The sequence below is a fragment of the Aptenodytes forsteri genome, unplaced genomic scaffold, assembly GCF_000699145.1.
Source record: "Aptenodytes forsteri isolate BGI_AS27 unplaced genomic scaffold, ASM69914v1 Scaffold94, whole genome shotgun sequence".
Classification (NCBI taxonomy): Eukaryota; Metazoa; Chordata; class Aves; order Sphenisciformes; family Spheniscidae; genus Aptenodytes; species Aptenodytes forsteri.
In genome coordinates, this window is record NW_008795017.1 from 8,636,131 (window position 1) to 8,653,316 (window position 17,186).

Consider the following 17,186-nt stretch of genomic DNA (forward strand, 5'->3'; position numbering starts at 1 on the left):
GTGCTATTTCAGCTTTTGTACATCCATAAGTCATGCTGTTAACTAGCTAATTCTTTTTTCCATCATTAAATTGTGCATGTCAGATCTTACCAGCCTACCCTACTACTCAAAGACAGCAATACTTTATTAAAGCAAAGTAAACAGAGTTATCTATCAAGAGTAAGATAACACTTAATATAAAGGAAGGTAGCATAGTCTAGCACTAAATGACTTCCTGAATCAATAGAAATGATTTCTGTCAAAGCCAAAGTTAGTAAGCAGGAATTAACAGCTCTCAGATTCCTATGCTTTTGCCAGCAGGCCACTCTCTTTTCCAGAGCAGCATATAATTTTGAAACCATCTGCAGAAATGCTAAGCTCTATCCTCCTCTTTATATTGCTTGACTTATTCCTAATTTGCTGAACATGTAAAAGAATGAGAACACATTGCACAGACATGCATGGAACAAAGTGCTTTCTACTGTAAAACTCAAGTAGCATCTGCATAAGTGGGTTTTGATGGTTTTCATTTAATAAAGGCATTGCTTACTTAATATATGCAGCAGCTTGTTTTCCTATAGCAGATATACAGTCTTTTGTTTACATTACTGAACATATTAAAAGAAACTAGGACAAGGAATGATTCATTCATATAACTTATTTATTCAGCTTGCTGCCAGAACATTAATCTATTGAAAACATTTTATTATAATTCATTTAACAGCTTTATTTCTTTATATGGTATTTATGTGGGTGGAATTCAGTGGATAAATAGGATTTGAATAAAGGAATGAGCTGCAAATTTCATTTGACTTTTTCCATACCAGGTATACAATTAGAATGAAGAGCTTTCTATTCTGCTGTCACAGAAATACTGATAAGCAGACTTTATTGTGGATCAGCTGCAGCACTTGCATTCAAATTAATTTACCACCATCCATAATATATTCCTAAATATGGCCTTTTCAGGTTTCATTTTCTTTCATGTTCTTATAAAGCTGAGCAGTTTGAGTGTGTGTGTGTGTATAGATTTATATATACAAATATATAGAAAAATAAATATATATAAATAAATATATATACACACATACCATTATAAGCACACACATTTGAAATGTGAACAGAAAGAATTCATCCTTCATAGCTGCGAAGAGTGAAGGTCTTGTAATTAAATATTTGCCACATTCACTTTCTTCCTATCCTATTCTATTCAACAGTAAAAATAAGGCAAAAGGAAGAGAGAAGATAAAAGAATTCCCCTGAAAATGTGCATGAAATGTCAAAAGACAATATGTTTTTACTGATTTTTCACCTGCTTTACTTTTGTACCTGCAGAAGTAATTCACTTCTGGCAAATCTTTTCACAGCTATTTTGGGGACAGAGGTTGGAACTGAAGTGATAATTAATTTGCTTAATTTCACTTATTCACTTCACAGTATTTTTTTCTCTGTCATTTTTGCTTAACTTATTAGGATGATACATGAACTACTGGTGCTGAACTCATTTTGTATCTAGAGCATCTGTTGAAACAATGATAGGAAAATGACAACTGTCATGTCTTGCTGTTATGTTGAATGTTGGAAGAAGCAATGTATAATTCTGATTTGCTGCTTTTTTCCCTACTGGTTGTTAATTGACTCATTTTTGCTTAATTAGGTAATTTTTAGTGACATTTTCCTATCATCAACCTGATTGCTGAATCAGGATGGGTAGAGATTGAGATAACAATTCTGGAGCAAGGATAGTTTCACATTATCATGTTATCATACCTACAGACCCAGAAAGTTGACTACAAGAGAGCATAGGAGGGAGTTCACTTCTGATGAGATGTGCTTGACTTTAACTTTTAGAAAATTCAGAAACAACAACAACAAAATAGATACCTATACAAACGGGAGCCTCAAAGTTCCATCCTTTACTTGTGCAGGTTAATTGCTCTTCTCCTTGTAACTGAAATCCATACTGACATGAATAAGTCACTGTAGATTTTCCAAATTTGGAACAGTATACAAAATCACCATTTTCCACACTCTTTGGTGTTCCACATATTTCCTCTATGAATAAAAAGACTGTATTACAAGCTCTTAAAAAATTACCACCTTACCCTTGAAAATGGACATTATTCTGCATTACTGCTATAAATTAACTTCAGTAAATTACTCACATGTTTTAAGGTGATCAAAAATTTAATTGTTCATTTCTGGACAAGAATTTATATGGAATACCTCAGGTTTGACTTATAATGCTTGTAAAATTAGCATTATCTTCTAATAATATGTTCTGCAGAGTTCTTAGTTAATATTTTCTATCTGTCTAAGAACTCCTGCCCCAATTGCCATAATGTCTGAATATATCACAAGCCATTCATGTTATCAGAGTGAAGTTGGCAAACACTCTCTTTTTTTACAGAGGAAGTTGAGAAAGAAGGAGAGAAAGACTTAGATCCCATTTCTAAGTGGTAGAAATACTAAAGATCTGCATCAGACCAGTAACTCAAGACCTGCCACAACCAAGGTCAGTGCTCTAACTGCTGATTACTCTCCCCTCCTGTCAGAAAAGACTGGCAATTACCAGATTACCTTCCTGATAGAATTCTTGCCAAGCTTCTAAATTCATCCCAGGTATATCGTCGCAATGCTTAAAATCCTGTGGAAACTTTCCAAGTTTAAAGGCATCTACTGGCACTTCAGAAATCCCTGTATTGTCACAAATCACGCGGGACAATGAGTGTTTTTTGAGTTCATGCTTTTGAGCTTCTGTGAAAACATTATCATTTTCCCACCAAAATCTGGAAAGATTGATAGAAACATTTTGAAAAGATCAAATTCAAAGAGCTGATCATTCTTACTTTCACAGTACCCTATGTAACACCATGATCTGCAGACTTACATACCCAGCTTGAAAGTCATGAAAAGGCTAGTGTGGGTCTGACGTACTGGTCAACTCAAATGATGTGTTAAAGTCAGCTGGTTAAAACTATTAGTTATTCACATCTGCAGAATTAATTTTCATTGATGATACAGGGACACAAAAAAAGTTACAATCCTGAGATAAAAACTTGGAACTAATTTGTTTGAACTGGATGCTTAATCTTATGCACACCAGCATTCACTGTGCACTTATAAATTGCTTTAAGCAAAAATTACAGGAGAATTACAGGAGTAGCCATACTAGATTTCCCCATACCATAGCTTTTGAATTCTGCTTGCAATTACTGAATGGTTGCTATGAAAACAGGTATTGCTGAATGCTCCTCTGTTTAATATGGAGTTCTTCATTTGCTAAGAAAGCTGTAGATATGCAAATTAATTATAGTAGAAAATTGTAAGATGGTAATTGTGCTTTTGATCATACAAAAAGGTAAGCTAAGACTGGCTGAAAGAGAGAGGAGCTGCTTTTTCCATTTTGTCAGATCGGGAGTGTGGTGGCAGAACAGAAGAAACAGTTGATGCTACACAGGTGTATCTATTAAATGATATATATTATATATGTGTGCATACACACATACATATGTGCTTAAAGATAAAAAGAAAGGGAAAGAAAACATTGGGGAAAAAAGAAAAGATAAACATTTTGTACAAAAAGACGTCATGAATGGCAAAAAAATATTTGCGGAGCGTTTAATAGCACATCTGCATTAGTGCATTAAACAGTGTTAAGCACTGCTACACTGCTAAGATAGTTCCCTGTGGTAGTCAGGCCAATTAGGATTTTCCTAAATGTTAGGCAGGGTTTATGGTAACATGTCCTAGGACCATTAGCAGTAGAGTATGGATACAATCACACTATACAAATTAACCTCAGGTTTAACACAGGACGTGGGCATCCATAATACTGGGGGAACAAGGCCGGGGTTTCTAGAAAAGTCTGTGGTTTTTGTGTTTACATTTTTATGATCGGAAGGGATCAACAGCAATGTTGACTGTGGACCGTGTGCAAACCTGACATGCGGCATAAAATGGTACCATTTTATGAGCCCCCTGAAATGGTACCATGCAAATGAGAAGTCTGACAGTCCTGTTTGTGTTCTGGGGAACATGAGGGCTGCTAGTGTGCTCTGGGAGGGCTTTTCAGGGCAAATTGGACCCTGCTGCCAACAAGAGTATACTGGTTAAGTAAGGTAAGTGCATGTGAAATTTTGGTAAACTGGCTTTATAGGCAAATAGTTACCTACAGCAGGACAATTTGGGGAGAAACCTGTCCCACTTTACCTATATTGGAGGAGGAGGCAATCTACAGGACCAGGGATGGAGTGAATGTCCCACACCTCAGCAGCACTGTGACAAGAAGTGCAGGAGAGATGGAGGGGCTGGAAAGAGGAAAAAAGAAAGATGCCTTCCTCCTACCCTTCACCTGCACACTGTCCCTTAACTTCTCAGAGCATCCTGAAACCTCGTTGATTGTTCCCAGGCCCCTTCCCATAACCAAAGCCATCAGAGACTTTGCTCCACTCAGCTCTCCTACGCCTGTCATTTCCCCTTTCTTATACATTAAAACCTATTCTACTTTCATCACAAAATTCAGTTTCATCTACACTGCTGAGAAGGCTTAAGCACAAAATCATTTTTTAATCTACCCAGCCAATAGGCATTTACTCTAACAAAGGTTGCTCCAACTGATCTGTATCAGGTGCCCAAAAATTTACAGGTGAATTTTACAGTGTTAGAGTGAAAAAAGAAAGAAAGAAAAGAAAAAAAAAGGAGGCACAAGCCCTCCTATGCAAAGAATGACAAAGTCAGTTTCAGAATTTTTGCTCAACTATTGCAAATCCTGAGATCACAAAAAGATTCAGAGTAGGAGAGACAGAAAAAGAAAGTCAAAGCTGATGGAACAGAAACAATTTGTTCCAGGTGATTTGGCTGAGGTTAAGACAGTACCTGAGTTTAGTACATCGGAAAAAGAAATCCCTTCATGTTTTGTCAGATTACTGACAAAAGATTTTAAGGCTGTCAGGATGGAGTTCAATCAGTAAAAAATTCCACTTAGTCCTGATTTCTGAACTTAAGTGAGTATGTTAGAAGAGATGTTTTGAAATCCCTACTTATTTACATGTCAATTAGGATATCTAGTAAGCAGGTAGTGTTACAAGTGTTACAAGATAATACCCAATACTCTATCTGACAAGGCACTGCAATGAATGTTAGACTTTTCTGTTCTTATACTTACTGTGTGACAACTATAACATGTTTTTACATACTTCTAACTTCTCTTAGATAGTTCCTTATCATAGTATTAACGACAATACCATTTCACGTTTAAGTTAGCTGACACAAACTTTGAGGCAGAAACTTAGGGAATTCTTTTATTATTAGAACTCTTTTTCTCAATTTGAAGTTAATGTTAAATTATGCTTAAGTTTAATTAATGCTAGTAGTATCATAAGACACTGAATAATAAGAAGTATCATAAGGCACTGAATAATGGAAACAAGGCTGGAAGGACCTCGATAGATTACCCTTCCCCAGATAGGGTCAAGTATGCCTGTATGATTCAGAAGATTTTCAACCACATTTTTAACATAGCTGAGTGGAATGTTTGCTGTCTATACAGTTTGTGCTAATAAGATACCACCTTTATGATTAACATCGCTTTTTCCTGTGAGCTAATTAATTAACATTTTTTAAAGTTCAGATTTAAATTCTGTCTCGGATGCTTATTTACATAATGGTTTCTTTCCAGAACAGTGACTTATGAGAGGACCTTAAAGGTGAGTGTAAGGACCAGATGTACTTAAAACACCACTGCTAGCATGGTGTGAGCAGTTTAAAATCAGTCTTCTCATGAGATTCGAAATTACTGTCACAAGTACATGATGGACATGAAAAAAAGGTTGGTTTTATAATTGCTTCAGGAGCAGAAGCAAGATATAAACTGCATCTTGCACCCCTTTGTGACCTGAAGTTGCATTTCTCCTGCCTTCCTGGTGTGGAAGGTTGAACTCGCACAAGATCCTGGTGGTGGTTGTGCAGTGTTGGGTGAAGGGACATACTATGCTGTGTCCGATGAGGCAATTCTGGGAGCACTCTGCAGTCCCAGTTCACATAAGACTAGGTACATGGTGTTTTTATTATCCCCTCTAGGAAGCCTGAATTACAGCTCCCTGCCTATGCCTTCTGACTTTGCTGTGTTTGCCATGGAAAATGTTGAGGTTCTTCCAGTTAAGGACCCTGAGTCCAGTGCAGCCCTCAGGGACCTGATAGCTAAAGCCTGCACAGTACTACATCCATCCACACAGAAGTTAGCTGCCTCTGGCACAATTAACTGCTGGTGACACATTGCATTTCCACCAGGAGTGCAAAGTTGGGCATCTCAATACCACAGAAACAATCTCCATGTCATCTGGAATTGAAATTATATACAAACCAAAGAAGAATAAGCAAAAGGTCACCCAACAAAACTGAAGGAGCGAAGTTAAAAACATGGAAGTGGCAGGGAATAATTTGTTTAAAGCTTGTTTAAGTATCATGTTGTCTTATATTCTGGGAAGTATTCTCACATATCTGTAAAATCTCCACTGCTTCTGCATATTACACAAATGATTCAACAGCATGAATAAACTCACCGGTCACCATCCCTTAGTGCTTTCATTTGCTTTCCAATTATACACGCAAACAGGGGACCGGTTCTAGCACCTGGAAGAAAGTCTTCTACCAGACCACCAAGCCAAACATCAATATTGTTAGGATTATGGTACGATTCCAGTATTTTTTCAGTGACATTGTGATTGGTTATTACTGTATTCAGGTCAGTTTGAGTTTCCAGTTTTGGTAAGCCACAGAATTCTCGCCAGTCATTATAACCTGTAAAAAAGGAAGATTAGACTTGGCTGTTAAGCATGATATATGAAATTAATAAATTTATAAGCACTGGATTCTGACAACTTTAATCATAGTCATAGACAGTTATGTCTAAAAATAGGCCTATTATTATTGGTTAAATTGATCAGGGAAATGATGGCAGGATCTGAAACTACAGGATATGAAATTGCTGCATCATTTTCATGAAGGAAAACAAAGGTTTAAAACAATTCTTCCATATTTAAGCAATGGAAACATGATAATAGATAATAGGAGTATGCACTGTGTCTTGAGATTTCCAGACTAGGAATACAGGAGTTAGGTGAAGAGTAGGCAAGAAGTAACATGAATGAAGTTAGTAACTAAAGCACTTTATTAAGGAGAGTGTCCTAGGGCACATGTCCAGTTCTCTGGAAAATATATTTCTTTTACATTCTTTTACATCATTAGAATTAACACACACACCCACACACACACCCATCTCCCAACAAAACTTTAATTTCTGGTCTGGGAGATCAAACCTCCATTTCTACCCTTGTGTGACTGAGAGCTTTAAACTCCAGGCCGGAGTCAGACTTCATTTCTACTGTCCAGGGCCAATGACTTGTGTATTCCTAGCTGCAGAGTTGTACAGGAGAAATGGAGAGGGTTGTCACCCAGAGACATAACGCCCTTTGACAATGGTCAGTCCTACCTCCATGGGTGGGACATTGGGCTCAGAGCATAGAAGGGCAGCCAGGTTTGTTCCTTATTCATGCAGACAAGCTGTCTGATCAGGCAGGGGGTCAGGACACAGTTTTAGTACCAAAAAAGAAAGAGGCTCTGTCTACCATGCTAAGGGTAGCTGTGGCATGCTTGTAAGAGGTTTTTATACAGGACTGGGAACATACTGTATATTTTAACAGCTGATGCAATCAAATTGAACTAAGCTCCAGCAGTCTTCCTCTAAGCCAGTACACCCATGGGCTGATGGGCTAATGCTCTTTGACTGTTAGTTCAATCTCACCCTGGGCTGACTAGAGTAAGAAAGCTAGTGCAAAAAACAGGCACAAATGTGTAATATTTCTCAAAATGAGGTGTACACCTAAATAAGCCATCTACACCACTCCTGGAGACATCTCAACACCTTCTATGGTCGGTAGAGCCAATGAGGTTGTGTCTAAGTCAACCTGTCCCACAGGCTGGGGGCAGCCTGCCAATGGCAAGTAGCTGCTGTGGGCAGAAACCCCACTCCTCTCGAGCTGGTTCCAGCAAGAACAAGCCTCAGGTACCTACATCAAGCACACCCAGATCCACTCACTAGTACTGTCCTTCCAGATTTCAGACTTAACAGGTTATTTTAATTTCAAATGCTGGGGAATATTTTGCTTCCATCAAAGTTAAAAATATTAGCTACTTACATTTTAAGAGAGACCTAAGTTACTTTTACTAAAGCTATTATTTAAAAGCTTACAATTACATCCCAAATATACACAGTTATAGTTCAGTTACCAGCTGGGAGAAAATTCAAGAAAAATCAATAGACCTGGGAGTCCGTGATCACGGCCACGCTGTAAATTTAACGATGCTAAATCAAGTGAACCATTATTGGACAACACAAACAGTTTTTCTGTCAATTCCTCATTCAGTAGTTGATCTTGCATCTGCAGTTTTGCTGAATGTGCTAGAAGACCCCTTAGTAAAGGATCCAAGCCTCCTTTAAACACAAAAATAATATAACATTACAGTATATATATAAACCATTATAACTTTCTTAACAAATGTGAATGCATGTATGCTTCTATGTTTTTTAAACATTGGCCACAGGCTTTTACATTCAAACAAATGCAAAAATGTGCTGCAGGTTGAAATAGGAGTAATAGTGCTATGAAAAGGCTCCATCCTCTTCTTCAGGTGCAAGAAAATTTGCAACCTGATAATACATTAATCCACCAAAAAAATATTTGAAATATCTTCATCATCAATCATCAATCTATTGTCCATCTACCAGACTGGTTTAACCTGGAGAATAACTTTTGTCTGATTCAGAGAACTATTTAACTCAGAACAATTGTTCCAGTTCATGTTAATGCTCTGGAACCAGTTTAACAACTTAAATCAGTGATGCAGTTATATAAATGTTCTTATTCCTAATTCAAGATAAGTATCTTAGAAAAAAGTTACGATATTCTGGATTCCTAATTCAAGATAAGTAACTTTGAAAAAAGTTACGATATTCTGGAAAAAAAACCCAACCCGTTTAAATAAAACCATACCTCCTTTAATGAGCCTCCAGGGACTAAAGAAAACTTCATGCAAATGAAGATTTGGGAGTTCTGGATCATCTAAATACTGTGCATTCAATCGCCTTACTATTGGTTGGATTGTTGCATGACCAAAACGAAAAGCAGCTGTTGAAAATACATTAGAAACGGTAGGATTCATTGTGGGATCATAACCTGTATAAAGGCCGATATATAGATTAAAAGCATCTGGACCAATGATTTTGGGAATGTAATCTCTTAAAGTAATAATCTGAAAGAAAAGAAAAAGAAACATTTATCATTCAGTGTTTTTATAGGTGAATAGTAATGATTCCAACATGCTAAATGCCTTTTTCTTCACTCATCTATCCCCAAGCACTTGGCATGGCTAAGAGCAGTATTAGCTGGTAAACAATATCGTTCTTATTTTTGCAGTAAGCAGACAAATGACTGGAGAGAATCAGTGGCATGGCTCAGTGCAGTACGGCTGCCAGGCCCCTGTTAGCTTGTACCATAAATGCTAGACCAAAGCCTCCTGAGTAGAGATTACCACTGTTGCTCACTTCCCATCTATGGGGGTAATCCAGCTCACAGGACGTGTGCTGAGATTTAAAGACCTGATTGTGATGGTGTAAATTATAATGCCCTTAAAAATGGCAATGAAAGCATGAATTACTATAAAATCTTTCAAGAATGGTTGTTGATATGAACAGATTCTATTTTCAGACATATATTTGTGACAGAAATCCTCTTTACTGAATATTTGAAATGATGAGGCTTTAAAATACTGGTGCCCAGAATCCCTTGGTAGACATTTTATGCTAAACTCAAGCCGATTTATAGACTCCTAAAAAACACACTTCAAAAATGAAAATGCTGACAAACACCTTCTGTCAAATGCTTTTATAATGTAATAGCATTACAGCATGAAAAAAACATATGAGTAATCATGACCAAAAAAAAAGGGGAAAACGATCTAATGTACCGAATAAAATGAAAGTGTGTTTTAGGTTAAAGATTATGCTGAACTCAGTAAAACATAATGGGATGAATACGAAGCATAATGAACTAAATAAAATACCTTACATATTCAATATAATGTGCAATAAAATATACAGACAAATGTACTTTGAGCTTGATATAGTGCATATTGAAAAGCTAGTTGGCATAAAATGACCTTATGAAAAACTTGTATCTTTATTTTAGGCACAGCACAGAGACAAGCAAACCCCTCCAGAATTCACTCACTTTTCTCGGAAGGCAGAGGTAACAACCTCTTTATGTTTTCAGGCTAGGTCATGCAGTGAACAAATATTTGAAAGACAATAGGTTAGAATTCCTTTTACAGCTCCGTTAGTACAACATATGAAGAAAATAAAATAAAATAATTACTAGAAATTAATGCTGACACTGTACATTTGAGAAGTTAACCTTTTGCTACATTCACAAAGGTTTTGCAGGACAACAGTTCTTTCTAATTTTAGATTTAGAGTTAGTTTTTACAAGCAAAGACTTTAAATAGGACTAGGTTAGCCATGGACGCAAACATCCTGATGTGACTGTCATTTTTTGGCTCACTGTAAATGAAATCCCAAGCTAAGCTGCTCATAAAGGCCAGATTCCCTGAAGGAAAGGGTAATTCAGATTTTTCATTTGCTCCGGAGGTAAGATCTTCATTTCTTGTTTCCTTGGTAGGGGAAGAGGGGTTGACTTTTCAAGACATGAAAATTAAAAGGCTAAGGTAAAAAGGGGTCTTATGCCTGCCTTGAGCTGAGAGGCATCTGTTTGATGGAAACTTCCAATGGCTAAATAAGGCTCCATCAATTGGAAGTGATTTTTAGACAATACAGACTAAGAAGTTGTTACTAATACAGCAGAAGATGATACTGCCAGAAAGAATCTGGAGTCTGACAGAGAACCATATATAAAGTACATCAGCATGTAGCATCCAGTCTTTCTGTAGTCTCTGAACATACCTTGCCTGAATTTGTCTGCGTGAAGTCAAGGAGAGGCTTGCTACAAGTTCTCATAACTGACACATATATAAGTTTTAAAGAAGGTGTAAAGAGCTGACAAACATCAAAATTATTTTTGTTAAAATTCTTTTGCATGCACTCCCTGCTCTGAGAGAATGATTTGAAAGATTTATTTCCTCTCATATTTTGCATAAATAAGCATAATACTTTCTTTCGATACAGTGTTCCTTCAACAACTGAGATTATCCTGTGGAAACAAAAGAATATTTTTGCCTAAAAATACGTCAATAAAATCAGAGCCAGAAAGGGACTACATGGAAAAGAAAATGCAAACAAGTACAATGAACTGCTCTACCATTTATTACTTATTTTGAGTCTATTTATGAATAATAGGTTAACTTTCAGGTGTTTGCAGCAGCATAAGGGATTTATGTGAATATAATGAGTCTGAACCTGCAAGGTACTGGGTGGTCTCAACTCCTTGTGACGCTTATGAGATTAGTGGTAATCCAAGGTCCTCTTAGGAGACATTCAACCCCTCATAGCATCAACTCCAAGCTCCACAGAAGTCTCATGAAGAAATTAATTTTAATCAATAATGTCAATATTTCTACTGTCTCACGGCCGTCATTGTTTCAATGGTATAATTCAGTGAAAAATTATGACAAATGGGCACTGTCTTTTAAACAGAAACCCATATGCTCAATATTTAAATGACTTTAGTAGTCTATATGACCAGATAGTAACAGAGGGATTGAGAGTATTTAAATGTTATACATTTAGTCATATCAGAGAAAATAAAGTTCTGATTTCCTGGCAATTCAACCAATCATTTGGTAAGTATTCAGTAAGAAACAAGATCTGAGTGATTACAAGACTGTCAGAAAAGGCTTTGTACAGATTTTACATCATATCATGAATCACATGGGCACTGTTTATAGAAAAGTAACTGAATCCTGACCTGCAAACACAATGATACTCCAAGTTAAACAGGCTGTTAGTGTGAAAGGCAGTGTCCCTCTCATTCAGAAGGCAGAATTACAACAGGGGTTCCCAAGCATCCTTATGAACTCAGTGAGCATCCTGGCTGGGTTTGCCTCCAGGCTGGGTCATCCCCAGCAGAAGTCAGCCATATATTAGGTATTTGGAAATAGGTTACACAATTTCAGATTATTTTTGAGTATTTTTTGTTCATGTTAAAAGTTATTTTAAATTAGGTACAAAAGATACAGAAATTCATACCACTTCTCATAAGGTTCAGCAGACTTCCCTTGCCAAAACCCCTCCAGCATTTTCCAAAGTAGGTATAAATGGGGCACAATGGATGGAAAAGGAAGATTAAAAAAAGGGTGGAAGGGAGAATATAAAAATATGTCAACTATCATAAGAATAAGTAAGGCCAAAAGTGCAACTTGTCTTTGCCACTGGCCAGAGGAAACTGCAAAGGAATAGTATCTCACTGAGAGAGCGAAGAGCCAATTAAATGAAGCTCCAGCACTTGGGAAAGATTGCAGAAATAATAGACAACAATCAAACATAGCAATGATGTTTAATTCATTAAAGTGCTAAGCACAGTTGGTTTGAAGTTCTCACTGTAGATATTAAAGGATTTACAAATGATGTTGAAGTCCTAAACTTTTCTGTAAAGGGTGATTGTATGATAGTTCAATTTTTAATAAATAATGAAGACATTATTATATTTCCTTTAATAGTCTGAACTATACTCTTTATAAACATGAGTTATGACAGTATGCAACACACTCTTTTATAATATCTATTATTTATTTATTTATATTTTATAATTTGATAGAGTTTAAGCTCTGAGGGGAGTTATCTAATCATCTAATTTCACAAACAAGTTTCATCCAAGTTAGCCATGTTGAACCCAATAATTGTAGTTAAGTTAAAGTATGTCAGCCTCAGAAGACACCCACTTTCAACCCACGCTTCGAATCATGGCAGAGAGGTAGGGATGCAAGATGTTCAGAGAACACGAGCAGATGTAGAAGGAAGTGAAAAAAACACCTATATACACACTGAAAACTAAAGGCGGTTGTCAGATACAATTGGGATCAACTGGCAGTAACGCCATTAATTCAAAGATGGTTCTCTGATACTGTAATAAATCAAAGAGAATTTGATTCAGATTGATCTGCAAAACTCCTGCTTCACTCTGACTAGTGCCACATCATCTGGCTTTCACAATCCAAACGGCAGCACATCAGGGGAAATGGTCTCTGGGAGGAACAGCACATGTGCATGCAATTGCATCCTGCAGACCACGTATGTACAAAATAACAATGTTAAGACTGTAGCATTTGCATAATTGAGCTTTTTTTCCTGTTTTGTCTACACTTTTTGTTGAAAGGAAAACAAATTCAAACTATTTTCTTACAAATAGCTTAAAAGGAGGAATCCTAATTCCCCTTATTCTGTTTTTCAGTTCAAAAGAGGAATAAGCAAAACAAGCAGATAGTTTCATTTCAGTTAGTAAATGACAACGAAAAAATGTCTTTTTGCACAAAACACTAGGTAAATCAGAGTATGTATTTTTACCACTGTATACTGCAGTGTTAATACTTTAGAGTTAAGCATGTGCCATTCCTGTAAAATACAAGGGGAGAGTTAACCACTGTTGTGTCTTATATAAACTGCTACTTATCAGTGAAATATGCCTACAATGTAACAAAAAAAATCTGTTTTGTCCAGGATATCAAAAGGCAGTTGTTATGTTTGGTAACTTTGTCAAATTTCTATTATTAAATGCTTGTCACTAGAGATATTTATGCTGCCAAAAAAACATCTAGGAGGAAAAGTATGGCCTTATTCTAGGAAGAAAGGAAGGCTTTTTGTTCAATTCTCTATAATTACACACCCACAGGCAAAGAATACACTTGAAAGTATTCATTCCAAAAAGAGAGAATTTTAGAAATGTGTAGCAAGTGAAACTAAATTTTAGAGTGGAAATCTCAAGGTAACTTCAGCTAGAGCTGTCATTAGTCTGCTGGTTAACAGAGATACTCCAATTATCTCTCTTGAATGAATGTCTCTGAACCAGCTAGATAATAATTCAAACACATTCCTAATGAGCCATAGGCAAATCTCATTAGTCTGTGATACTGGTAGAGATAATGAGTAGCCCAGATTCATGCAGCGTATTGCCTTACACAAAGTATTTTCTTTCAGGCCATAATGTTACTGGACATAAATCAGAAGTGTATGAACGCACAGAGGCCTACTTTTGGATTTGCACTTTTCTTCTAACAAGTATTAACAACCGTTCTGACTTGTCGGTGCCATTATTTTAATGCAAAAGCACATTTACGTCAGAGGAGCTGACATGGTTAATGTAACCAATATATATATATATAAAAAAAAGCCAAACTTTTCAAAAGGACTAAGTACAATTAAATAAAGTATGTTACTTTTCTGAAGTTATCTGGCTTTAAGTGCAAATAACAACATGCCAGAGAACGCGGTGGTTTCTTAGAGGAAACATTCTGCATATTCTGCTGACTAAAAATTGTGGCAGAAGAAAGGAAAAGTGTTTTATCAGAATAGTGACATTTTCCTCCCTCCTTACCCAGTTCATCTTCAAAAAAGTCTTTTTTTGGTACTAAAAAAGTCTGTTTGTACGAATCAGAAAATGTATGAAAGTGCCTTAGCCTTCAGATTATTCTGGTCCTGATATTGCTGTCCTGGTTTCAGCAGGGATAGAGTTAATTTCCTTCCTAGTAGCTGGCACAGTGCTGTGTTTTGGATTTAGGGTGAGAACAATGTTGATAACACACCGATGTTTTAGTTGTTGCTAGGTAGTGCTTACACTAGTCAAGGACTTTTCAGCTTCCCATGCTCTACTGACTGAACAGGCTGGAGGTGCACAAGAAGCTGGGAGGGGGCACAGCCAGGACAGCTGACCCAAAGTGGCCAAAGGGATATTCCATACCATGTGACGTCATGTTCAGTATATAAAGCTGGGGGAAGAAGAAGGAAGGGGGGGACGTTTGGAGTGATGGCGTTTGTCTTCCCAAGTAACCGTTACGCGTGATGGAGCCCTGTTATCTCGACCCATGAGTTTTCTCACTTTTACCCTTCCAATTCTCTCCCCCATCCCACCGGGGGGAGTGAGCGAGCGGCTGCGTGGTGCTTAGTTGCCAACTGAGATTAAACCACGACATATTGCTCACCCAGTATTATGGATTATAACAGACAGGCTGAATCACTGTGTCTTAGGTTGTCTGATTAAAGGTGAATCTCCACAATCACAAAGGCCCTTATGAGGTTTGGAGGAGCAACATCGAGCGGAGTAACCTGAGTAACCAAACCATTGAAAATAGACTCGCAGGATTGTCCGTTCCCTGAGGCCACCTGAGAGAGTGGCCAGACCCCAAGCCCAGGTGTGAAACCCGCCAAGATGAGCCAATGAAAGAAACTGTCCCCCGGACATCATGCAAGCTAAAGGGGCAGTTGCCTGCAGGGGTAGGAGTCTTTGTGAGGTGCGGGGAGGAGAGGACCTGGGGGGACTGTGTAAGAACTTCGTTTGCAATGTTTTAAGGGGATTGTGGGAATGTGTGAAACACTATGAGGTACTTAGGAAAAGGACTAAAGGTGGGGAAAGGGAGGGTCAAGCTGGACTTGGTCAAGGTGGACTGGAAAAAGCATGGGGAAATAGAAGGAAAAGGGGATAAAAGGAGCTGTCTGAGTGTGAAGAGTTAGCTGATCAGTGTGCTCGTCTGACTGAGCCCTGTGCTTGATCTCTGCAGTTTAAGCTATATTCTTCTGGAATCCTGTTTCTCACTACCCCCTTTGTGGCTGTACTCTCTACTCTGAATGTGCGTGTGTGATCACTAGTGAGTTTCCAGCCAAGCCAGAGGTGACGATCAGCAAAAGAAACTTGAGGACCTGCAAAGAGAGTGAGTGGGACCCTGAGGCTCAGGGGCTTGTGGGCCCAGGCCTCGTGAGCTGGACCAGCTCTGGGGCCAGCCACTGTGCAGGCTGCCCAGGAGACCCCTGCGTTGCCTGTGTGCGTGCTTCACTAATGGGCTTCAATCCTGAGCAGCCACAGAGAACAGGGGTCAGGCCATCCCTGCTGTTCACATTCCTGAGTGCCAGCAAAGGCGCTGCTTTTGGTGTGTGTTGGTTGGTGTGGCCTGCTCTGTATGTGTGTGTGCACCCACATGCACGCCTACTGGGCATAAGTGCTTGGCCTTGTACTGGCTGGACCTGAGGACAGGGAGCCACAACATCCTCCCATCTATCAGGCTCGCACTGGAGGAATCCGTCTGGGTCCTGATGCCATCCAGATTTGAATGCCTCCAACACTATGAGCAAGCAGATTATATTTTGTGCCAGGGAAATCCTGTTGACTGTTTTCATTTTGTTTCATTTATGATAAGGTCACATGAAGGTCTGCAGGACCCGAAGCTGTCCACATGGAATACCAGAACTGTGAGGAAAAAAAGAAGTGAAAGCCTGCATAGCTACTTTGGGGGTGGGGGGAGAAAAAAGTAAAATACTGAGTAGAAATAGATTTTCCTATTCTCAGGTCTAATATAAACATTCTTAGGAACTGCTTTCTTCTGTGTTTTCCCATATTTATTTCTCCTGCTATCTCCTATCAAGAGTAGCCCTTGAAGTTTATGCATTAATGTACCATTGAGAACTTCATGAGCATTTTTACACAGGACAGTTATTATTTTATATAATTCCTATGAGAAAGTAAACATTTTGAACACTATGTAAATACAGAGACATTACTTTTTAATTTTCCTTTACCAAAAAAACCCTACAAAGAAATGCATCTGAAAAGGCCTCTTCAATAGACAAAATAGACACCAGAGGAGCCTGCAGAAAGATGAAGCAGGGTAGAAAATTGGAGCACTGAGGGGTCTGGACAAACTAAGGACAACGACATTGTATTCAGGAAAATGGAAAACAGAACAAACTTTGAACATGCCAAATTTGAAGCGCAGAAATAGGTGGCAAAGAAAACGTAACATCATCTCCAAAGCCACTCACAGAAATATATTTAAAGTTTTGTGATTGATTCTGTTCTAAGATATTCACTGTAACATGTAGATAAGCAAATAAGCAGCCAACCTGATGCAGAGCACCGACAATTTTCCGTGCTTCTTGGTAGACTGTCTCAGCGGTCCAGTGGCCGTTGATGTTTTTGAGGGCTCTGGCCAGG

The 17,186-nt window shown here is 38.0% G+C and overlaps 1 protein-coding gene across 1 annotated transcript in view; it reads right to left on the minus strand.

Annotated features, from left to right (window-relative positions):
• Positions 1-17,186, minus strand: part of TPO (thyroid peroxidase) — a 74,017-nt gene that overhangs the window by 10,070 nt on the left and 46,761 nt on the right. Inside the window, exons 8-13 of the mRNA XM_009275629.1 lie at positions 17,096-17,186; positions 9,033-9,291; positions 8,303-8,473; positions 6,543-6,780; positions 2,560-2,768; positions 1,864-2,034 (exon numbers count right to left, since the gene is read on the minus strand). The exon at positions 17,096-17,186 is cut by the window's right edge and continues 21 nt beyond it. Of these exons, the coding sequence (XP_009273904.1) occupies positions 1,864-2,034; positions 2,560-2,768; positions 6,543-6,780; positions 8,303-8,473; positions 9,033-9,291; positions 17,096-17,186 (1,139 nt within the window). The remainder of the gene's footprint in view (positions 1-1,863; positions 2,035-2,559; positions 2,769-6,542; positions 6,781-8,302; positions 8,474-9,032; positions 9,292-17,095) is intronic.